The sequence below is a fragment of the Pogoniulus pusillus genome, chromosome 7 (assembly GCF_015220805.1).
Source record: "Pogoniulus pusillus isolate bPogPus1 chromosome 7, bPogPus1.pri, whole genome shotgun sequence".
NCBI lineage: Eukaryota > Metazoa > Chordata > Aves > Piciformes > Lybiidae > Pogoniulus > Pogoniulus pusillus.
The window spans coordinates 8,653,443-8,677,770 of NC_087270.1; the positions used below are offsets into that span (position 1 = coordinate 8,653,443).

General features: G+C 44.8%; 1 protein-coding gene and 1 long non-coding RNA gene across 7 annotated transcripts; both read left to right on the forward strand.

Annotated features, from left to right (window-relative positions):
* The first annotated feature begins 572 nt into the window (after window positions 1-572).
* On the forward strand, window positions 573-5,318 carry LOC135177109 (uncharacterized). Its single transcript, XR_010302909.1, has 2 exons — window positions 573-654; window positions 4,765-5,318. It is a non-coding gene; the product is annotated as an uncharacterized LOC135177109 (long non-coding RNA).
* A 3,608-nt stretch (window positions 5,319-8,926) lies between these two features.
* On the forward strand, window positions 8,927-20,601 carry LOC135176668 (glutathione S-transferase A4-like). 6 transcript variants are annotated; one of them, XM_064145836.1, is made up of 7 exons: window positions 8,927-9,032; window positions 13,077-13,235; window positions 13,871-13,922; window positions 15,864-15,996; window positions 16,328-16,469; window positions 18,409-18,540; window positions 20,293-20,601. In XM_064145836.1, the coding sequence occupies exons 2-7, from the start codon at window positions 13,128-13,130 to the stop codon at window positions 20,410-20,412; spliced, it is 687 nt and encodes a 228-aa protein (XP_064001906.1). In that variant the 5' UTR covers window positions 8,927-9,032; window positions 13,077-13,127; the 3' UTR covers window positions 20,413-20,601. The 6 variants fall into 6 exon arrangements, with proteins under 6 accessions (XP_064001906.1, XP_064001909.1, XP_064001907.1 ...); XM_064145839.1 differs by having other exon boundaries at window positions 13,077-13,183; XM_064145837.1 differs by having other exon boundaries at window positions 8,939-9,032; window positions 13,082-13,235.
* The last annotated feature ends 3,727 nt before the right edge of the window (window positions 20,602-24,328 follow it).

Sequence of the window (24,328 nt, forward strand, 5' to 3'; positions counted from 1 at the left end):
CTTGGATGTGTCTGCAGTCTTGGAAGCTTGACTACCCTACGTTCTCCTACAAATGGACCTTGAGCTTGTTTGGAGGTTCTAGCAGGGGAGCGCAGCTACCGTATACCCTTGACCGATGAACGGTACCGTCTCTATCGGGGAAGGTCGTCCTCTTCGACCGAGCGCGCAGCTTCGGGAGGGACGCACATGGAGCGGTGAGGGAGGAAGGGGACACCCGCCTAGCCAGCCAGATCAGCCGAATCAACCCTGGCGATCAATGGGGTGACAGATGTCGCAGCCAGATCGCCCTCACATCCAGAGCTAGAAGACGTGCGATGACCTATATAAGGAACAAGAATTTGATTACCTCTAGGTTACGGTGAGCCTGTCAGGCTAAAATTCAGTGCCATAAGCTAGGAAATGAAGTGCCCCTGGTGACAGCTTTTAGAGTAAATTAGTTCAGCGCTTCAGCTGTTGTTGTCGCTGTATATTTTTTTACTCCCCGAAGCCTTTGCGCAATATGCAGAGTAGCAGCTTCCTATTGGTGACTTCCCCGCGTGTCACCGCCTCTGAGCAGCTTTCCGTTGGCTTTCGGTTTGTGGCTGCCCGGATCCCCACCGTGTGGCAGCGCTGAGCCAGGCAGGCAGGGGCTGTGCGGCTGCAGCTGGTTGCGGGGTAGGTGCGTGCTCGGCTCCGTTTGGTGTGGAGGCTTTGGTTTGTTCTCTTCTCATCCGTGTGACTGGCGTGAGTTTCTGTGATTCCTCCTTTCCCATCATCACCCGGCTGCCCGCTGGTTTGCTGGGCTCTGGCGGCGCAGCGAGCAGTGCTGGCATTCGGGTGTGAGCAGGAGAGAGCCTCCCTGGGCACGGGCTGGTCGCCCTGGGTCTAAGGAACGCTCCCACAAGAGGCGTGTCGGCTAGCATTTCTTACCTCTTCTCACAGCTCGCTCCGTGCCTCTCTGCCTGCGGGCCCCTTCCCCACCGCCAGCTGTCAGCCTGGGGGCTCCCGGTTTGATAACGTGAAACGCTCTTCATGTTCTGTCCGTGAAGAGCTTGCTGCAAGTGACAGGGATTGGAGTTGATGGCCAGAAGCCTGTGTGCAGTCAGACACTGAGCAGGGGGATCCCCCTCCAGGTTGGTTGTTACATGATGCAGGGTAGAAAAGAGCAACTGCTGGTGGGCTAAGGATTGCAGGATGCAGACGGTGAACACTGGGTCCTGCAAGACATGCTGAGTGCAGGTGGACTGCTGCTCGTTTTCCTCCAGTGTTCTTCTGGTATATATGGGGGTGATGACCTTTGTGCACAGATGCTTCCCCCGTGCTGGCCCAGATGGCCTTTGTAAATCACAAGAAGAGAGTAAACTTAGATCCTTTTTTTCCCAAAGTCTCTTTTGTGTATGAGATACTAAGGCTGAGGGGAGCAGCCAACAACCTTGCTGCAGCTGCAGCTCCTTGCTGCAACTGCAGCTCCTTACTGCAACTGACCATCATCCCTTCTGGTGAAAAGAGGGAAGGGTATAAAATCTTTGCCCATCCCTAGGGTGCTCTTTTTTCAGTTCACAAGCTGGAGTTTCAACTATTGTATGGCAGGCTCAGTCTTAGGACCAGAATCCTAGCTACAGTTTGCTTCAGAACTTGTTTTACAAAGCAAAGATCCATCATTACCTTCCACTCGCCTTTGCTGTGTTGATGTGCTCTTGATAAGCAAGTCACTGTTGCCTCCTGTGGCATCATTTAGCCTACTAAAGGCATATCTTAGGAAGGTGCACTGAAGAAGAAGTGTCCCTGAGTGTCCCTTATATTGCTTTAATTTCCAGAACTTCAAGTTAGAAATCGCCTTTGGCTCCTTTTTCTATTAGCAGTATAGCTACAGCTCTGCAGTGCTTTAGTTCCTAGGAAGAGATGGAGGCCCTTAAGGAGGTGTGAAGGGCCCAACAGCCTGGCTTGGTTTGAATTGCTGTGGTAGATGCAGTGCTCTACTTTGTGTTCTGTTTTCATGCTGCTGGCTAACAAGAGGATTGCTTGCCTTCTGTGTGCTCAAGGCCTTTCAAAGGTTCACATTTTTCCCTCTTATGAAAGAGCTCTTGCAACATTGGGAACTGGAGGTTATTGTTTGCATGCCAACAGCCTCTTTTCCAGCATTATTTGGTCTGTGGATTGCAATGACAAGAAATCTCCCTACAGAGGGAAAACAACTCTCAGCTGCAGCAAGGAGCTGCTGTTGCAGAGTAGTGTATGAAATGCCAGCATGATGAAATATGATGCTCCTTTGGCTTATGGTTGCACAGTGGAATGTAGCTCCTGCTGAGACCTAAGCACTAATCTATTTAAAAAATAACAATTAATGGCCTTGTTTATTAAGCTATTAAAGAACTAACTTTCTCTTTGCAAGCCATGGTGCATTTGATCAACTGAATGAGTTAGAACATTTTCCTTGGCAACAGGGCATACTGAATAGGAAGAAATGTGACCAGTTGAAGCAGAAGTGGTGCAGAGTCTGAGTTTTTAGATTTCAATTGGGGATTTACAGAACAAAGAGATTCTTCTTTTGAGGTTTCTACCAATTCCAGGTCATATACTTACCCTGGATCACCACAGCCAGAGAGAAAAGTAACAGGCCTCGAAAAGACACTGGAAGGTGTCCAGAGAAGGGTGACGAAGCTGCTGAGAGGCTTGGAGCACAGCCCTGTGAGGAGAGGCTGAGGGAGCTGGGGGTGTGCAGCCTGGCAGAGGCTCAGGGCTGACCTCATTGCTGTCTACAACTACCTGAAGGGAGGTTGTAGCCAGGTGGGGGTTGGCCTCTTCTCCCAAGCAACCAGCAACAGAAGAAGGGGACACAGTCTCAAGTTGTGCCAGGGAGGTCTAGGCTGGATGTTAGGAGGAAGTTGTTGGCAGAGAGAGTGATTGGCATTGGAATGGGCTGCCCAGGGAGGTGGTGGAGTCACCATCCCTGGAGGTGTTCAAGAAAAGCCTGGCTGAGGCACTTATGCCATGGTCTAGTTGACTGGATAGGGCTGGGTGCTAGGTTGGACTGGATGATCTTGGAGGTCTCTCCCAACCTGCTTGATTCTATGATTTTTTTTTTTAATGGATTGTAATTTCCTTATTCATTTCCTATCTGTCTTATCATAGTATCACCAAGGTTGGAAGAGACCTCACAGATCATCAAGTCCAACCCTTTAGCACAGAGCTCAAAGCTAGACCATGGCACCAAGTGCCACATCCAATCCTGCCTTGAACAGCTCCAGGGACGGCGACTCTTGATATCTTGGAGATAAATGTGGTGGTTAATTTTGAGGGCAGAAGGAACTAGCAGCTTCTCCAATTGTCCTCTTTTTATGGTAGTCTGTTACACTTCATATGGTTATGCCTGTACTTAGCCAAGGAAAAAAAAAACAGTTTTTCAGAAAGACCACCAGTTTTTCTTCAGAGACCTTATAGAAGACACAAGTGACTGCTTCTCTGCATCGTTTGTTCCTGTGTTTTCCTTCTTTCTTTCTTTCTTTTTAAATTAACCTCCACACACCTCTATTGGCAGGTGCAAATTACTACCTTTTCCCCTGGGATATTCTTTTCCCAGCTTTTCATCAGCAGAAACTTGGGCTATGAATTTCAGACTTTCCTGACCACTCTTACTATGGTTCAACACTGGCACTGTATTAGTATGCTGGATCTTCTGGGATTTCCCTAGTATAGCAACTCTTCATTATTAGCATACACAGATGTTCTGAGAGAGATTGACTGAGGAGCAGTACTTGGAAGTCTGTAATTAGGTATCTAGGGACTTGTAAGCTCAATCATTTTCTAGTCTCCATGGTCTACTCTGACTACAGACACGTATGGCACATGCAAACACTTGTATGCAAGCAAATTTTATGTGAAGTCTTTGCTAAATATTAGTTAAGACTAAAGGTAGTGCATGCAATATGCAGTTGCTTGTTTGGCTGTTGTATGAGTTCCCGGAGTGAACCAATTCTTCAGCAGTGTCCCTTGGTTGATGATGCATTTTCTAGTCTCCGTGGTCTACTCTGACCATAGGCACATAGGGCACATGCAAACTAGTAACCCTCTGACTTTGGTGTCTTTAATCTTTGAAGTGAAGCTCTCTGTGAGTAGCACTGACTGGACTAGCCTTCCTCAGCCATACCAAATCATAGAATAAACCTGGTTGGAAGAGACCTCCAAGCTCATCCAGTCCAACCTAGCACCCAGCCCTAGCCAGTCAACTAGACCATGGCATCATTCTGCCTGCAGGCAGCCCTGTATCTTTTTGTTGCTCATCTAGTGAATAAATCACCTTAAAGTGTCCTAAACATGCTTCTGTAGTAAACTTCCTGCTGGGCATAACATTTTTGCATTGTTTTCTAAAAGCTTTGTTTTACCTTTATAAGAATTCATTCTTGTGTAGCTCCTGAATCAAAATATCCCACAGCAGAGGTTTTTTTTTTTTCCTCCATATACCAAAAAGCATTTTAAGGACAGCCTAGTCTGTGCTGTTGACTGTTCCACATTAAATTTCCTGTTCATTACCAAACAAGCTGTCCTGAGTCCAGTTTTTGTTGCTTGCTTTTCTGCTAACATTTCCTTTAGCAGCATTTGTCAAGTATGACAGCCCAAGAGATTTTGCCAGTCCTTCTGCCTTTGTAGTATTGTCTCCCTTAGAGGCATAACTGAAGTGGAAGGACCCAAGATGCATATTCTCTTCATTTTATGATGCTTTACAACCTTATCTGTTCTGGAAATGTGAAAAGACACTCATGGTCTCTTCTTACTCTCTTTTGTCAGTTTGAAGAAGAGCTCTTGGAAACTTGAGAGCAGTATGAGAAGTTTCTGCAAGGTGAGTCCACATGAAACCTCAAGAAAAGCATGACCAGACTTCTCTTCACGTCTTCTCTGAGACTAAATAAAGACTTTGATAATCGTATGGGACTTTATTTCAACACACCAGAGAGGGGAATAAAACCGAGAGCTGAGAAGAGCTGCAGAGATTGATTAATCTTTTTGTTTTCCCATACATGGACAGACACTGTTGAAAACTGAATGTGTTTCCCCTTGGAGAGCTTTCCAGGTTTCTGGATTGTCTGTGTGCCACCTGGTCTCACAAACTTTCCCTGGGCTTTGGTTACTTGAATAAACATGTACTAAAACTTACATTGAATGTCCTGATTTACCTGAAGATACAGGTTATAAGAACTGAGAACCTGTTATTGCTTCAACTGTGCTTTCAATATTGAATGTGATTTTTAGATGCATTTAGAATTAGGCACTTAGTGGATGTGTGTAGTGTGTTTATCTCCACTGTAATTTGATTTTGGCATAAAAGCTGATGTACACAGTCCTGACCGCAGCTTCAGTGATTCTTTTTTTTACAGCAAGGATGTTAATCCACAGTGACTATGCTTAGCAGTTTAATCTGTCTGCACCACTACCATTTATCATTTGCATGGAAGAACTCAGTTGTCGTATGACTGCCCAGGGCGAGCACACCATAAAAGTAATGGTCTTCTGAAGACAGAAAGGAATCTACAACTACCTGAGGGGAGGTTGTAGCCAGGACGAGGTTGCTCTCTTCTCTCAGGTGGCCAGCACCAGAACAAGAGGACACAGCCTCAGGCTGTGCCAGGGGAAATTTAGGCTGGAGATGAGGAGAAAGTTCTTCACTGAGAGAGTCATTGGACACTGGAATGGGCTGCCCGGGGAGGTGGTGGAGTCGCTGTCGCTGGAGCTGTTCAAGGCAGGATTGGACGTGGCACTTGGTGCCATGGTCTGGCCTTGAGCTCTGTGGTAAAGGGTTGGACTTGATGATCTGTGAGGTCTCTTCTAACCTTGGTGATACTCTGATACTGTGAATCACAAAATGCTTTAGGTTGGAAGGGAAGCTTGAAAGTCATCTGGTCCAACTCTCTCACACTGAGCAAGGACATCTTTAACTAGATGAGGTTGGGTGGTTGTTAGCTCCTGTCCACCAGTTTCTTCAAGTCATTCTCCACAGGTCCATTCTCAGTCACATCATCCCTTAGCCTGCACTGATAGCAAAGATTGCCCCCTAACCCAGGTATAGGACTTTGCACTTGGCCTTGTTTAGCCTCATGAGGTTCACATATCCACTTTTTGAGCTTGTCCAGGCCTTTCTGGAGGACATCCTGTCCCTCTAGCATATCAGTTGCACCACACAGTTGGGGTCACCTGCAAACTTGCTGAAGGTGCACTTGATCCTGCCATGTCATTGATGACAAGTGCCGAACAGCTTACAGAACTACATGTGAGGGTGAATACAAACTCAGCCCACCCTGTCTTCAGGCAGTCAGCAGAGCTTCCAAGACAGAGCAAGAGCAGCTGCTGAGGGTTTGAAGCAAGTCTAGGCTTGAGTGAAGCATGACTTGTTCTAACTATTGATGTGGATTCTAAGTTGTTAACATGGTGGTGTGCTTCAGCTCAGGAGCTTGATAAGCAGCATGGAGAGAATATTCATCTCACCCTGTTTCATTCTCTAACTATATACACTAGGACAGGCTGCCCAGGGGGGCTGTGGAGCTTCCCTGTCTGGAGATGTCCACAACCCTCCTGGATACGTTCCTGTGTGATCTGGTATAGGTGATCCTGCTCTGGCAGGGGTTTGGACTGGATGTTCTTTGGAGGTCTCTTCCAGCCCCTCATATTCTGTGGTTCTGTGATGCCATGTCCCTGCTTCTGAGAGAATGCTGCTGGAAGCTGGGCTCAAGCATGATCCTCCAAGCTAGCTGAGGATTGCAGGCAGATGTTCTGAGAAGACTTTAGTCTTATCTAACCTACCTCCCAGTGAAGTGTCTCCAGAAAAGCACCTTGGGAACTTGACATGCCAGAACATGGTAAATGCACTACGTAAAACCTGCTAATGCCCAACCCAGGATTACTTAAATGGTACCTGGGCTTCATGCCAGCTGCCTGAATAACCACAGGTGTGGCTTAACAAATTATTCAAAGAAGAAACTTGCTTTCTTTGGATGTTAAATGAGCTTTCTACTTACATTATGAAGGGCTGTGCTGGGAGCAAAATAACCAGAGAAGAAGGAAGTCCTTCTGCTAAATAGGAGTGTGTGGGAGGGAAACAATTATGTTCAGCAAATCCAAAAAGCATTAGAATACTTTGCTTGACCACCCATCCCTGAGCCTCAAATCAGATTCCTCTTCCTTCCCTTCTTTGCCATCAATCAGCATTTGAGACATCAGAGAGGACAAGGACACAATAGTTACTTGTATGTTCTACCGTGGTCACTATTCCTGGACCAACTCTTGCACTCAGGTACTTGCTGATATCAAAGACTTGAAAGCTGGGAACAGATTGCTCTTGATTCAATTCTGCCATCGTGGCAGAGATGAAGGAATGCTCCTTTCTTGGCTATCCTTCCCTGTGTGTGCCACACTTGTGCTGTAGTCACACCTACATAAGTGGTTTAGGCATCTGTGCCCACTGGCTGGCACTGCTGCCAGCTAGCATGATGGAGAATTTATTTACACCAGAGTGGGGTGCTGTGCCCATGCTGCCTGCTGGGAACAGTTCTGGGTCCATGCTGAACTTCCAACCCATACTCTGGAATTTTCTGAGAGGTGATAACCAGGTCTGACACGGGAAAAAAATACAGAACCGTTTATTTAATGCTGCATTTTACTCATGAAATGCTGAACCTGAGAGAGCAAGTTAGAATCAGGCAAAGTGTAAAGCAGCACCATATGGCTGCTTTGTGCTGACACCATCAACCTCTGCAGCACATATATCTCACATTTGCAAGAAGCCTCTAGTGGAAGTGCATCAAGGGGGAACTTCTTTACTGCAAGGGTCACAGAGCACTGGAACAGGCTTCCCGGTGGGGCTGTGGGGGTCTCTTTCTCTGGAGCCTTTCAAGGCCTGTCTGGATGTGTTCCTCTGTGATCTGTGTTAGATAGGATTGTCCTGCTCCGGCAGTGGGGTTGGACTCAATGATCTCCTTGGGTCCCTTCCAGCCCCTAATATCCTGTGAGCCTCTAGAAGAGCCTGCTAGCAACTGTCAGGCAGAGAAACTATAACAAAACTCCAGGAGGACCTGGAGGTCTTTTTTTCCCCTAAGGAAAAAAAAAAAAAGAAAGTAGCAGCTTGGGAGAATCTCCTCAGGAGAGTTATCTACAGCTCTTGTAATGAGGTTCCTTATCTTGGGGTGAGTCAGTCCTAGAGGCGAAAACCCAATCCTTGGCATGCAAATCCCATTCCTGTATGCTATGCCACCCTTCTGTCTGTCCATAGGCACTTTTAGTTTTGGTATTTTCACCTGAGACATAGACAGCATAGCTGAAGCAGTCACTTTTCAAGGCAACAGAGCAGGAAAACCATAGATAGATCTTTGTTCATTACATCTCTGGCTGAATATAAACCACCAACACTCACTTCACCAAATGAATGCTGCTGCCGTAAGGCATGGGGTGAGTTGTGACACAAACTGCTCAGCTTTCTTCTTATAGATGAGTAGGTTTGATTCTGGCAAGTTGTGGTTCAAAGGAACTGAACATTGTTATCCCAGACTTTGGGCATCTTTTCTGTGTTGTACAACACTGAAAGTGGGTTACTGGTAACCAGAGAAATAAGCCTGCAAACTTCAGTGGTTAGCCTTTAAATGGTTACTCTTATCCTAAATATGACCCAGAGAAACTTAAATTCTCTCGGTGTTATGAAGTGTCTCACCTTTGTGTTTGGGTAAAGCACCTCAATAAGTCCAAGAGAGCAGTATGGATAGGCAACAAACTATGAGGCTACTCAGATGCTATAGTCAAATTCACAAGCTGTGGAAGAAAGGCAGCTCCTGGCTTGGATGGCAGTTTTTCAGAGGCATATGTCTTTAAGCTGGGTGGTGCCAGCTTAGGAGCAGTGGGGGACTTTCCCTCTAATTGGGTATGGTTGGAAACTCCCCTCACTGCTCTGGAGGGAGCAGCCTGTGCTGGGTGGAGCTTGAACTAAGCTCAGACAGTAAATTCCTTTGCCTTAAAGCGTCTGAGTGCCTGTTTATAGCGAAGCTGCTTCCAAGTTCATTCCGGCATCTCCTGGGGTAATGTAAATTCTCTGCTCTCTTTAGTTCATGTGCCGGCTAGACTGAGCAGGGCTCAACAGTTCTGCACCAGCTGAGGGCTGAAGGAAAGCGAAGGGAAGAGAAAGGTGGAGATTTGTTCAAGCCAGGAAATTAATCCTGTGGTACAAATCAGAGCTCAGTGAGGCAGCTGTAAAATCACGGAGGGGACGAAGTGTGGGAATGTCAAGGCGTGTGGGAGACCCCAGTGGAAGCCTCTAGCACTGTGGTGGTTTCTCCTGGATTTGGGTAGGAATGCTGACAATTGCTGGCCTGTTTGGTATGCTAGGCTCTGTTCCAGGGCCAAAGGGCATTTCAAACTGGATGCTGTTTCCGAAAGACCATCCTTTCTTGAATGATTCTTATGTTGCTGAGAAGCATCCTCTGAGGCATTCAAGACAGGCATGTATAAGGCTCACTAGGAAACAGGACAGAAACAGAGAGTTTAGACAAAAGTAGTAAAAACACGTGTATACAAGCAAATTTTATGTGAACTCTTTGCTAAATATTAGTTAAAACTAAAGGTAGTGCATGCAATATGCAGTTGCTTGTTTGGCTGTTGTATAAGTTCCCGGAGTGAACCAATTCTTCAGCAGTGTCCCTTGGTTGATGATGCATTTTTGCTATAGGAATCAGGTATTGCTTCTGTAATTATATCTGCACTCCAGATTCTCTGGGAGCCTTTGGTCTCTCATACTTCTATGCAAGAATCAATCATTTTTGCTGTAAGAATCAGGTATTACTTCTGTAACTATATCTGCACTCCAAATTATTTGGTCTCTCATACTTCTATGCAAGAATCAATCATTTTTGCTATAGGAATCAGGTATTGCTTCTGTAATTATATCTGCACTCCAGATTCTCTGGGAGCCTTTGGTCTCTCATACTTCAATGCAAGAATCAATCATTTTTGCTGTAAGAATCAGGTATTGCTTCTGTAATTATATCTGCACTCCAGATTCTCTGGGAGCCTTTGGTCTCTCATACTTCCATGCAAGAATCAATCATTTTTGCTGTAAGAATCAGGTATTACTTCTGTAACTATATCTGCACTCCAAATTATTTGGTCTCTCATACTTCCATGCAAGAATCAATCATTTTTGCTGTAAGAATCAGGTATCACTTCTGTAACTATATCTGCACTCCAAATTATTTGGTCTCTCATACTTCCATGCAAGAATCAATCATTTTTGCTATAGGAATCAGGTATCACTTCTGTAACTATATCTGCTCTCCAAATTCTCTGGAAGCCTTTGGTCTCTCATACTTTCATGCAATAATTACTTCATCAGGAGCAGTCAAGCATCTTTCCACAGAGGAGCAGCACTGGGTCAGGTCATTGGACTGCTTGTGAGCCTCATAGGTGTGCTGTGCTGTGGCTTTCATGAAAGCATCTGTCGAAGGCTATTTCTCCACTCTTCTTTTGTTCGTCTGCTGGTATGGACTGGCACTTGAATGACAGCAACTTCCTCTGGCAACTGTGTAACTTGTAACTGTTTAGCAATGGTGGAGCATTTGATACCGTTGCTTTCCCTAGAAGCTACAAACCCACGCAGCTTCCCTAACTGCCCAGCGGCACGGCACACTCCAAACGCGCGTTGAGAATCAGCGTATGTATTTACAGTCGTTCCTTTGGCTAGCTGATAGACCTTTGTTCATGCAACTAACTTGCCTGCTTGTGCACTCACTGGGGAGAGGAAAAGTCTCGCTGTCAGTAAGCCAGTAGCCATGTGGCCGAATGTGTGTTGAACGATAGGGGTGCGTTGCAGCTGAGAAGCAGGATAATGAGAGGCACCGGTAAGCTGTTGGGAACCACACAGATAAGCTGTGCTGCCATACGGTGCAGAAAGCAGCAACACCTCTATTTTGGAGGCAAAGTGTTGGAATTAGCAACAACTACTCACACTTCAGCACTGGAGGTGATCGCTGTTTCCTTTGTGTGTTTGGTGTACGTTGTCTAAATACCCCCAGTTATGGTGGGGATGTGAACTGCTATTACTCGGACTGGTCAGTGGGATGGTTCCTTACAGTCAAATTTTGCCAAGCTGTTCCAAATACACTGCGAGTGCACCCACAAAGCACTGTGGCTGGAAGGAAATGGTGTGGTCAGCAGGAGCAGGGAGGTCATTCTGCCCCTGGACTCTGCACTGCTTAGACCACACCTTGAGTGCTGTGTTCAGTTCTGGGCCCCCCAGTTTAGGAGGGACATTGAGATGCTTGAGCGTGTCCAGAGAAGGGCGACGAGGCTGGGGAGAGGCCTTGAGCACAGCCCTATGAGGAGAGGCTGAGGGAGCTGGGATTGGTTAGCCTGGAGAAGAGGAGGCTCAGGGGTGACCTTATTGCTGTCTACAACTACCTGAGGGGAGGTTGTAGCCAGAAGGAGGTTGCTCTCTTCTCTCAGGTGGCCAGCACCAGAACAAGAGGACACAGCCTCAGGCTGCACCAGGGGAGATTTAGGCTTGAGGTGAGGAGAAAGTTCTTCACTGAGAGAGTCATTGGACACTGGAATGGGCTGCCTGGGGAGGTGGTGGAGTCGCCGTCCCTGGAGCTGTTCAAGGCAGGACTGGACGTGGCACTTGGTGCCATGGTCTAGCCTTGAGCTCTGTGGTAAAGGGTTGGACTTGATGATCTGTGAGGTCTCTTCCAGCCCTGATGATACTGTGATACTGTGAAAACACATCACTAGAGCAGTCTGAGCCTGACTCGAGTGGGGAATGTCATGTGGGTGTAAGAGGTGACAAGTGTAATGTTAGCTTTGGCTTTTAGCACTGAGAAAACTGGAGCTCTCTCTAGAATGCAATGTGGTTTGGGTTTGGGTTTGAATGAGGGAGTTTACTCTTGTTTCTCAATCATTTGGAGATGCAGAGGATACTAATTTCTAAGCTGCTTTCCCTCCCACTTTGTGAAGGGGGATGCTAGTCCCATTACTTTTAGGTTTGCTTTTTTGGTGTTTTGGGGCGGGTGGCTTGGTTGCTGGCTTTGGGTAATTTCTGTCTTTTTTAATTAGGGCATCAAATCACAGAAATTAAGATCTGGATTTGCAAATCCTTGTACTCAAATGCTAGCATAAATAGTCCAGATTGTTATCTCTATGTATGAAGTAGTTCAGTGTAGGTGTCCAGTCTCTGCTACACAGACTTTTGCTCATGGTGCAGAGATTGGTGCTACTACAGCAAGCTACAGACAGCCTTTGGTGTGCCAGTTTCCTAAGCAAGCAGATCCCTGGAGTCCTGGGGGATATTTTGGCAGGCACCTGAAGCCATTTCAGTTAGGTTCCAGATCTGGCTTTGTCAAGGCTTTCATAAACAGAACCTAAGTGGGCTGTAGCTATTCAATAGTATCTGCAAGCACGCTCAACCTGCTTCATGGAATAAAGGGAAGATCAACAAGTTTGCCTCTGCTTGATTAAAGAAGTGGATGCAGCTGAAGCTAGACAAATGGCAAACAAAGGCAGACAAACCTCAGTGCACCAGTAAAACGTTTTTGTTTTCATCTGTACAATGAGAGTGACAGCAGCAAGGGTGAATAACTTCCCTGAGCATGTGGCTTTATGTAATTGTCTTAACACAGCAAGGTTCCCCTGTAGCCTGGGACTCATACCATTTGTTTAAACACATCTGTTTGCTTACAACAAGCCTCCCTGGCAGCACTGGGTAAGGCTTTAGAAGTTTGCATGTCTCTCCTTCCCTATCACAGACTGAGTGGTGCTGCTAGTTCATCTCTCGTTTCGTAGGAATGGAATGGGCTGCCCGGGGAGGTGGTGGAGTCGCCGTCCCTGGGGCTGTTCAAGGCAAGATTGGGCATGGCACTTGGTGCCATGGTCTAGCCTTGAGCTCTGTGGTAAAGGGTTGGACTTGATGATCTATGAGGTCTCTTCCAACCTTGGTGATACTGTGATACTGTAGTTTAAAGCAGGAGTTGATTAAACTTCAGCAGGTACAGTGAGCATAAAAGGCTCTATCTCCCCTCAAATTAATGGCACTTGTGCCAGTTTTGAGAGGCTGTTTTCAGCTTGGTGTTTTTCAGAGAAGCAGGAGCTGAGAAGCATGTCGGGGAAGCCCAGGCTTGTCTACTTGAATGGAAGAGGGCGAATGGAGTGTATACGATGGCTGTTGGCAGCAGCTGGTGTGGAGGTCAGTTGATGCTTGGCACAGTGTCTCAAGTGATGATTTCCTTTGGCCTTCGGTAAGGAACAATTTAGCATGTAGCAAGGAACAATTTAACCTGTAGCTGTTTAGCCTCCATGTGCAAGAGGGTGGCTAAATTAATTTGGCCAGTGGGACTATATGTTTGTAACTACCTTGTTTGGTGGTTAATAGCTGGGATGCAAACTCAGTGGAACAACTTGGAGTTTCTTACAGCTCATATCAGTCCTCTGAAGCAATTAATCATAATGGGTCAAAACGTAGATTGAATTGAGTTTTCCAGCTGTACAAAGTTACCTTAACTCAGTCTTATTTCATTTGTTGTTATGATGGGTATAAATATGAGTGGTGTTATGTGCCCTGGGTTGGGGCTAGAAATAGTTGATTTACCTCGTGCTTCCCTTGGCACTGGCTGCAACATCTCTTCCTCCTATAGATGCCTGTGCTCTTTCTACCTGTGTTTGGGTTACTCCTGAATTGGTGCCCTGAGGCAGAAGCAGTCAGGCCCTTCTGCTCCAACCCAGCTGTGAAGATGCATATGAAATAAGGCAGCTGGAGATCTGGCCTATTATCTTTTACGTGGTTGGGTTGCTCTGTGTGTGGTTATATACAGTCACTTAAGGGAGGAAATTGCTCAGGTGCAGCCACATAACACTGTTCTCTCTCCTTACCCAGTTTGAAGAAGTTTTTTTGGAAACAAGAGAGGAGTACCAAAAGTTAATCAAAGGTAAGAATCCCAACACCTGCCACTTAGTCCTTCAAACCATTACTCTGATTTGGCTGAATTTGTGATTTTGAAATTAATGGATTAAAACTACAATTTCAGTATTCTAGGTGTGTGCCTAGAAGTTTGCACTGGTTTAGAGTAGCCTGTTCTTTCCAGTGCCAAATAACTCTTACAGCTAAAGTCCATAGGTGCTGTGATTGCCTTTATTGTAGTACATCAAACAATGGTGACAAACATTCCTATTCAAAACCATTGAATTATATATGCTGTTGAACTGTTAGCATGATTCCTGGCATGCTTTTGGCCTAGGGCAAATATTTCCTAAAGCAATTTCCAGCCACCCTTTGGGAGTTGTTCCAGACCAAAGGATACCACTTAGGTGTGACCGCTGTGCTCCATAGGCAGAAAGAGATAGACAGAGTGATGTTGCCAGGCTAGCATGAGCTGTTGAGCTGCCTAGCATAGATGCACCTGTGTACATAGATGTACAAGCATCTCTCAATACAGGTTTGTTCCCAACATCAGTGCAATAAATCTCTAAATCAAAGGCTTGTGCAGCATCAGAGGTCTCAGGAAAGATGGGATTTCTTTTGTTGTGCTAGGCTCTGTGAGAATGCAACACAGTCTCAAGCAGGGTAAGTGTGAGCCACAAAGATTTCTCCAGTTGAAAAAAAACACAAAGGAGCCAATGGGGAGCACTGCAGAAAGTCTGACATAGTTGCAGCTGCAAGCCACAAAGGCTTCATCTCAACTGTGGGAGCGAGACCAGTACTGTTAAGAAGATCAGAGTTAAATTTGCATGTCCAGCTGACTGTGAATCTGAGAGTGTGGGAGAATGGTGTAGTGAAAAGATAGTAATTATAGCTCTAAATATGATAGTTTAGGCACTGAAAGCCCAAATCTGAATTTGCCTCACAAGGCTAGTTAGTCCAGACAGAGTGGTGCAATCCTCTATCATGTGTCCAAGCTCATCAATATTTGGGGAGAAGAATGAAATGGTGATGCAAAGGATAGGGAAGCTCTGTAAAGAAGATCAAAAGCTATTACGTATGAGAACACAAAGAGAAAAGTAGAGTTGAAGAAAAGTTAGTCATTCAGATAAGGGGACCTCTGGAATTCTGCTGGTCATGCAGGGCAGGATGGAACATGAATATCTCCTTGCTACCTCTCCCTCTTTCCCTATCAACACACGTTTTGCCCTAGGTTAGATAGCACCATGTTATTTGAATGGTCCAGGTGTGACTTTGGCTCATGCCAGGTGATAATCTTCTAAGCAATGCCCCAACAGAGGCCAGGATGGAGGCTAAGTCAGGGCATGTTTCCAACAGGCCTCCTGCAGACAGACAGCTGTTTTGGAGGAAAAGAGTATTAAATAGCATTGGCCTGTCCAGACCAATTCTTCTTCAGCTGCCCTTAATGTGTAAAATGGGGGGGGGGGAGGAAGAGTATCTCCAAAGACAGTGAATTAATCCAGCAGAAAACCCTTTCATTCTTCCTGCCTGTGTACATGTCCCTGACAGGGAACTGCATTCAAAATAATTGCCCTTCTATTTTTTTAAACTTGACATTGAACACAGATCTTCATTCCCTTCTGATCCCATGAGTTGAAAGTACTGGTTCAAGCTTTTCCTGACAGCATGAAGCAGGGTCCAGAAGTGCAAAGGACTAGGTCATGCCAGCTCTTAACAGCTAAGTGAATCTCTGGCAAGGCTGTAAAACAAGGAGCCCTGCTGCAGTGCAATGACCTAGCTAAAAAACTGTACTGCAGCCCAGTCAATATTTGTTCTTTCCTACAATGTCAGCTCACTGCATGGAATTTTACAGCTAAAAGACACCAGAGACTTCCTGCACTGCAAAAGAAATGTGCTCAGTCTCTTGCTTTCCTGTAAAGCTAGCAGTCTAGGAGGAACTAACAGGCTTTCTCTTAACTTTGCATCCCAGATGGAGATCTGATGTTCCAGCAACTACCCCTGGTTGAGATTGATGGGATGAAGATGGTGCAGACCAAAGCCATCCTCAGCTACATAGCAGGGAAATACAGCCTGTATGGGAAGGACCTGAAGGAGAGAGCCCTGTACTGTAACACCTCTTTTCACTTGATGAGCAATCTGTTATCTGATAGCTGCATTATGAACAACATTCAGTCCTGTCAATCCAGTACAAAGGCATGAGAAAGTACCTGATGTTGGGTTTTTTTTTACTGTGTTAGTCTTTGCTTGGTTTTTAACCACTGCTGCTGAAGTGTTGAGGATCAGAAATAGGCTTTTAATCCTTTTAAAAACTGTAGCTCTAATTTATGTTTCGTTTTGGCTGTGAAAATTGGCACAATGGTAGTGACATAACACTTCTAAAAGCTGCTTTAGTCACTTTGAAAAGCTATTTCAGCTGTTTTCCATCTCCCATAGGATTGACATGTATGCGGAAGGAATAGCAGACCTGATGCAAATGATTTTGATGTTTCCTTTCTCTCCACCTGAGGCAAAGGAGAAAAATATTGACTCAATTAAGGAGAGGGCAACTAACAGGTACTTCCCAGTCTTTGAAAAGGTAAGTGACAGTGAGAATGTGTCTATGAAAATTCTATTTACAGTTACCCAAAAGCTCTCCCAAAATGAGAATTCCTGTGGTGCAAAGATGGTTGCAAATCCTCAGCTTTCTTGCTACTCTCAAAGAAGGGGAAACACAGCAGCCTGTTTTCTGATGGCTGCTTTGTGTTGTCAGGGCTGTGGTATCTGGACCTCTCCAAAGCAAACAAAACAACATGTTCTTGGCTGTGCAGCACAGCTTTGCACTAAGCATGTCTGATCTGGGCTTTTTTTTGTTCCCCCAAGAGGGTAGCTGCACACTTCTATTTGTTTAGAGCACGTCTCTCTGCTATACTTAGTTTTGGTTGTAGCACTTTTATTAGAGGACCATATCAACAACAACAACAAAATCCCTGTGAATAAATCAGGTAGAGAGATTAGGAATGCTTTAGGAAAACAACAGTCAGATTTCTGCACACCTCTCTTATAGAAACAACAAACCAAACCCAAATGACTCAGGCACCTGGCAACATCTCTCACTTTTGTAACATTCATCTAGTTTTTGTTAGATAACAATAATAAAGGCTGAAGATACTAAAAGTTCTTGTGATTGTAATTACTTATTCACAAAAGTCCTTATGATTATAACTTATTCCCAAAGGTCCTTATGATTATAATAACTTATTCACCAAAGTCCTTATGATAACTCATTCCCAAAGGTTCTTATGATTATAACTTATTCCTAAAGGTCCTTATGATTATAATAACTTATTCACCAAAGTCCTTATGATAACTCATTCCCAAAGGTTCTTATGATTATAATAACTTATTCACCAAAGTCCTTATGATAACTCATTCCCAAAGGTTCTTATGATTATAACTTATTCCCAAAGGTCCTTATGATTATAGTAACTTATTCACCAAAGTCCTTATGATAACTCATTCCCAAAGGTTCTTATGATTATAATAACTTATTCCCAAAATCAGGGCTTTCCTTTGGTTAGCAACTGCAATTCTGCATTTCTAAGTTTGCATTCTGGTAGCCACACTGAGCATAACTTTAAATGAACTATCGAAATGTCAGCTTTGTAAATGCCCCAAGTTACTCCTAGTTTCTTCAATATCTCTAATTCTGTGACTGTTTCTAGTCTGCTGAAGTGTGTGGATTAGTCCCTGTTCTCGGTGCCTATCCTCACTCATCATTACTGTGTGGCCAAAGTTTATGGTCTGTGTACTACAGGAGTTCATATCAAAAAAACCCACAACAATTAAAATTATTTTCCCTACTGTAATGAAGAGATTTAGGCTTAGAGCTAAAATTTCATATGCTATAGCTGCTCAGCTCTACAGTGGTGCTGTGAGGCTGTGGTGGTTTAGGTGTTACCCACCCCCACACACACTTTAAAAGGTACTCAGACTAGACTCAGATGGGCTCTGGGAATACAAATGAAGCTATTTATTTACAGCTAGCACAATAGACAAGCAGATATTTACAGTATATACAGTTATAGACAGAAATAGACAAGGTAAAAGTAATACAGAAGCACAACAGCCCTCCCAGAAACCTGAGTCCCCAGGAGGGGCTCACAACCACCCCTGCACCTTCCTCCTGCCCCTCTCAACCTTACCCCAGTCCTAAGGAAGAATGGAGGTTCAGCCAAGAGGTTAAGAAGCAAGGTTAGTGGCAGTGAGGTTAGGGAGATGTAGCTCAGTCCGAAGCCAGAAGCAGAGTGAGGTAAAAATGGCGAAAGTGTTATCTAATGTTTTCCCTTCTTGTTCCCATACATCTCAGCGAGACTGTGAGGGAAGTTGACATCACAACTGTTTTCCTTTTCACAGCCAGTTATCTACTTTTTCTCACCAAAACATTCTAGCCTGCTTCAAACTAGCACAGAGGCTTAGGTGCCAGACATTATATATCCCATTCTCACCCGTGGCCCTCGTTTGCTTGTATTCTGCAGGTCCTGAAACAACATGGCCAAGACTTTCTGGTGGGCAACAAATTCAGCTTGGCAGATGTTCAGCTAATTGAAGCCATTTTAGCAGTGGAGGAGAAAGTACCTGCTGTGCTGTCTGGGTTTCCTAAGTTGCAGGTAATTTGGTACTTGGAGTGTGCCAGTATTGAGAAGCTAGAGGGCAATCTTGAAGCGATCACTTCTCCATGCTATTCGAATCAGGAGCATGAGCTCTTCCAGGGACTAGCACTGTCATGCATTTGCTTAACATCATGCATGAGTGAATTGATTTAGCTGGTTTATGGTAAGACACTGTGCTCTTGATAACCCCCCCCCCAGGTCTGCCTATCCCTCTTTGAGTGGTGTATGTCTCTTCAGAAGAAAATGACTGTCATCCCAAGGGAATCACTCATCTAAGCTGCCCTGTTTCAATGTTCCTGTTTCCTGCTAGTAGCTGCTATCTCATGCCAAACATTCAAGTCTGTGATAGAGTAAGGTACAGTGTGCCATTTTCTATAGGGGCTGCTATTTCATTCTTGGGATCCTAAAACTTCACTCCTGCCTTCTACTGAAGTTGGTGATTGAAAACTTAATACAGTCAAGGATACATAATCTGCCTCTGTAGCATGTACAAAGTCTGAAACCAAACAGAAATAGGCACTTCTGCTGTGAGACTTGATGAGAAATAATAAGCCTGGGGCACGACCTGCAGGAGTCATCAAGAGTTAACACACAGTGCACCCAAGCAGCCTGTAACTGGGGAAAATGCAGTTAGTGTTCAGTGGCCCTCCCATGTGCCTGTAATGCAGTCATAAAGCAGCGTTGGTAATGAGCACTTGGGCTGAGTGCCCAAGGCTTCAGGTCATGTTTCTTAGAGCTCACAAACTGTTAATTTAAAGGGTGCACTCAAAGGCTTTAGCTTCATTCCTGCTAGCAAAAAAAGCAGTTAAACATCAAACTGCCACAGGTAAGTTTTCTGTTGGGAACTGATGAAGAAATGAGGTTTTGGGTGGCTGTAAGAAAGAGGAAATAATGTTTGTGTATCTGTCAGCTATCCATTGCTTTGTAAAGCTCCCCTCCCTTAGCCTTCTTGTTAGAAGAGGGTTTTGTATATCTAAGATTGCCCAGCTAGCCATCAGGCTTCCAGCTGCTTGCAGTCTGCATCAGTGAGTCCTCTCTGGCTGCATGTACAGTGATGAGTCTCTGGATGCTTGACTTGGTTGCCTTAACAGAGGCACCTCTTCCCACCTGAGGTGCCCAACTATTCCCTAATCCTAGTCCTGACCTCCAGCCAATGCTTCAGAAGGGGACTGGTCTCCCCGAGGGGCTGTGTTATCTGCCAGCCTCATTTTGACAACTCTGGGCTACAATACAGTATGAGAACCTTACACTGGACAAGCAAGTTGAACTGAGGATGCCTCAAGCTGTTTCCCCTTCACCCACACAACCCTAGAAGTGCTGGGGCAGTGGGACAACAGTGGCCATGCTAGATGCAAACAGAGCTCAGATAGTTACACAGTGTAATGAAAGTGCTTTAAATCTATATCATGGCTTGCATCATTAGAACCAGCAAAGAAAAAGGTCGTTTATACCTTCAAATCCCTTAGTGGCTCTTGGAAATAGAATTTTTGCCTTCAGTTTCTTTCAGGCAGCAGAGATTTAGATATTGTCTGTTCCAGTACTGCTTTCACTGGTAAAATCAGATTTTTATTTGATTTTTAAGCAGCTGAGTCCTTTTCTTGGACATAAGACTACTGCGTAGATGCCACAAGGTCTGAATAAATATAAAGGTACTTTTAGAAGCAATAGGAAGTAGCTGCTTTGTGTGAGGGGCACTGTTTGCTATTGAGGGAGCTGAAATTCCTCTTTTGCTGTGTTTCTATTTGTCAGGCTTTTAAAACAAAAATGATCAATATGCCTACAATTAAGAAGTTCCTGCAGCCTGGCAGCCCAAGGAAACCCCCACCAGATGCCTGCTACGTGGAAAAAGTGTTGAAGATTTTTAACTGAAGGCCTTCCTAACTTCAATGAGAGTCAAAATACTAAGAAGAAAAACCCCAAAACAACAACCAACAAGAAACAAAACCCCAACCCCATCTGACCACCAAAGGAAGTAGGAATCAGTATCGTTGTAGTTAAAAGCAATGCTTAAAAAACCCCACCTAACAGCAAAATAAAGCATTGTGATTCCTCTGACAATGTGACAGCAGGTTTGTCTTTATTTCTGTCAAGTGCTTGGCAAAACAAGGTAACAAAGAGGTGTGGAGGCAAAGTTGCAGAGTCAGGGATGGAATACACTCCCTTGGAAAGACCAGTGCAGTTGTCAGTGTAACTTGGAGACGATATTTAGGCTTAAGAACAAGAGCTATGGAAACAGAGAAGAAGACTCACTGAGTGTATCTATTCAAAGCAGACTTGTTTTGAGCAAATTTGGTCAGTAAGCACTTGTATTGCACCATTTGTACAGTATTCTGGGTGAAACTCCCAATTTAGTATTAGTTTCAGCTGTTGCTGCCAAAACTCTTTGGTGTCTCAAACTTCCCAGCTCTTGCCTAAGAACCAGCTCTTGCAGTACTTCATTACTTCTCTTCCTTTACCTTTTTAATGTGAGTGATAGTTTACTGTTCCCAGTGCACTGGAGTCTGTGCATCCATTTTCCTGCTGAACCTCTTCAAAGGATGGGGGAGGGCAGAGCCACATCCTCAGACAATCACTGGGATTCAGTATTTACTCATGCTTTCTGTGAATTCATCTGTGACTTTGGGAGACTCAGCTGCTTCCTTGCCCCAGTTCTGGACACCAATGGCCAGCTACATCTTTATCCTAGTGAAACAAGGAGCAACAGCTTCCATTCCCTGGCTCAGAGGCCATACACATACTAGCCAATTCTCTTACCTCCCAAATCTGTGTAACCACAGTCTGGACCCCAGCATGGACTAACCATGGCTGAGAGTCATCTGAGTGGGGACAGTGGACACAGACCAATAGCTCTGAGCAAGCTGCTATCAATTCAGTCAGGTAGAAGGCATCTTCCAGTGCCTGTGCCATGGCACAATCTTGGGTTTTACATCGTCTTTGTAGAACTTCAAAGGGCAAGACATCAGTCTCAGCTGCCACTTTGTATAGAATAAAATGTGGGCAGCTTAGGGGAATACTTTCACAGGAAATGAACTCTCAACCCTGGGTTCAGAGAGGAGGAAATCACTGCTGGTGATCGAAGAGGCTCTTGAATTTCTGTAAATATTAGGGCCTTTTCTGTGCTGACAGAGCAGAGAAAAGAAGATAACAAGCTGGCTTTCAGATGTGAAGTGCTCTACAAGCCCTGGTATTGCCTGCCTGTGAATAGCTTGCTCCTTTCTGTTCTTACATAATGACTACCTCCATGGGGAGAGAGTTGCATCCAGGAAGAACTGTCCAGGCTGGACCTGACAGGTCTCACTAGCCACAGATGAAGCTCCCTTCTCTACAGTCCCTATCCTTGCTGCAATTTGCATTTGCACCTACTTCCCTTGCAAGCACACTTTAGGTGCATCATTTTGTACATTGCTCCAACCCAAAGTGACCTAATTCTGGTATGTTTCACAGAGATTTCACCAAGGATGTGGAGCCAACCACAAAAACCCCAACTCTATTTATACCTTACTGTTTTGAAGGAAGAGGCTAAATGGAGACAACCTGGTGAGCAACACAGCAGCTGGGGTAAAGATTCACTCCTTGGGTTTTAGGTATATCTTTGACATTTCCTGTAGTTCTAACTCCTGGATGATTGATCTGAACCTAAAGGTTCTTCAGAGATCAGATGCCTTCAGAAAATACAAAGACACTTCCAAAATCCTTTACAACCTCAGTGGAGTCCTATGAAGACAGGAGACAGACAGTATTGCATTTTATTACTTCTGTTTAGGCTAGTAATTGCTAGTAACTTGAAGACAACTAGCCTGTAATCTTGATGGATACCTCTGACAGGGTAAGAAATGTATGCGTTGGGATAAATCATGCTCTGAAGGCTTCCTCCTTCTCCTCTCCCTTAGCAGAAGGTGCAAGGCACTAAGTGGATCTAAGCTTTTAACTGCCTCAGTTAAGGACAGCATTCATTTGAGTATCAGCTGGAGCCCAAGTGCATGGTGGGGGGATTCCTCAAGAATTTAGGCTTGACTTTATTTTATGGTGTCTCAGTTCTAGTTTGAATTTCTCAGAGACTCAAAATCTACACAGCTGTCAAAGCCAATACAATTATAGGATGCCTTCTCCTCTCCCTGCTTTTGAAAAGAAAGGAATTAGAGGTAGAGAAGGAGAGGTAAAACACCCAAATAAGAAGTCTCACTTCGATTTGGAAGTTAAAAGAGAAAACTTGAACAATAAACAAAAGGTATTGGAGGTAGGGGAGTTACAAGGAGTTAGAGGGAAGGAAAAACAAGATGCAAAAAAGGCAGATATATGTATGTACAACCAGATTGATGGCAATGGGTTTGTCCACCGTGTGGAAGGAGGGCCACATGGTAAAACAAAAAGGTGGTGCTGGCAGGCAGGGCAAGAAAGAGAGAAATAGGAAGATCCTCTGTTTCCAGCCAAGCTAACAAAGAGGGAGTTTGGGTTTGTGAAATGCTGCTAGACACACTTCAGTGCATGTGGCTGTTCAGGGAAAGCTTCAGTCTTCCACATTATCCTAGAGACTGGTTTGTATGTCGTGTCTGACCAAGAATGCCAGAAACACTATTTCCAGCAGTATATTTTGATCTTTTACTCACAGTAAGCACTGCCATAAGCCTAGATGGGAAAGCGGTTGCATCTCAAGCAAGTAAAGCATGACTCTGCAGTTTCCCATTTCATTGTGAAATACAAATACTTTCAAATTACACATTAACAGAAAATGATGTGGATAGATTATGCTTCGTCAGCATTACCAAGAATGGCTTTCTGCCACACTTGGCATAGGGCTCTCTGTGACACCTCTACCAGGGCTGGTCGCCATGCCATGGCTCATCTGCAGAGCCAGGCACTCTGGAGCACCAGAGGCCAGCAGATGCCCTGAAACATGCACAGCAGCATGAACTGACTGAGCCCTGCTGCAAGCCTTCAGAAGCTGGAGACAATGGTTCTTCAAAAAGCAAGAATGGGCTGGAGGGAAGTAAGAAAGAACAGAGCCTGAAGCAGAAGCAGAGGCTGCAGAATGTGATGTCAGTAAGGAGTCCCTTTGTGTGAAATCTGGGTCTCCTCATGTGCTATATAGGGTACAGTGTTCCATCTGGGGCCTAGGCAATTCCTAAAAGACATGATGTGCAGTGGTGACTGTTTTTATGCCTTGCCCTTCTGTGTTTCCAGCTCTACATAAATAAGCTTGTTTGATTGTCGAGCATGGAACACATAGGTCTGACAGGCAACCGTGGTGGAGGCTGGTGGGATGAGCATCATTTTCAGATACAGAGCAGCAGAGTATGTCCAGAGGAAGGATTTGAAGGAGAGAATGCCCTGTACAGTAAGAACTCTTTTTTGTTTGATAGCACTTATAACCTCCCAGTGCAATATAAGAAGCATATCCCATCTCACAATTGCATCCAGAGTGATTCAGCAGATTTTTATGTAGCAGTTGACATTGCCTGCAGGTGATGTCTACAACAGTATTAACTGTATTAACCAGGCAGATAAGATAGGCAGCATGATGCTGCAGAGTTTGCTTTGAAGTCAACAAAGTTATCAGTTGCAAGCAGTTGAGAGTACAAAGGATGCTTTTTGTCTTCTGATTCAGGTCTTTATTCAGTGTCTCCTATGTTTGTCTTTGCTGTGCATTTTTCCCAGGTCAGATACAGGTAAGCATTTTTTGAAGAAACAGAAAAAAAACCCATTGCTGTCTCCAGCAATTAAGTTCAGCAGGACATCCTGAAGGAACATCCCTCATGGCTAAAGAAGGGAAGAAAGTTTATAAAGG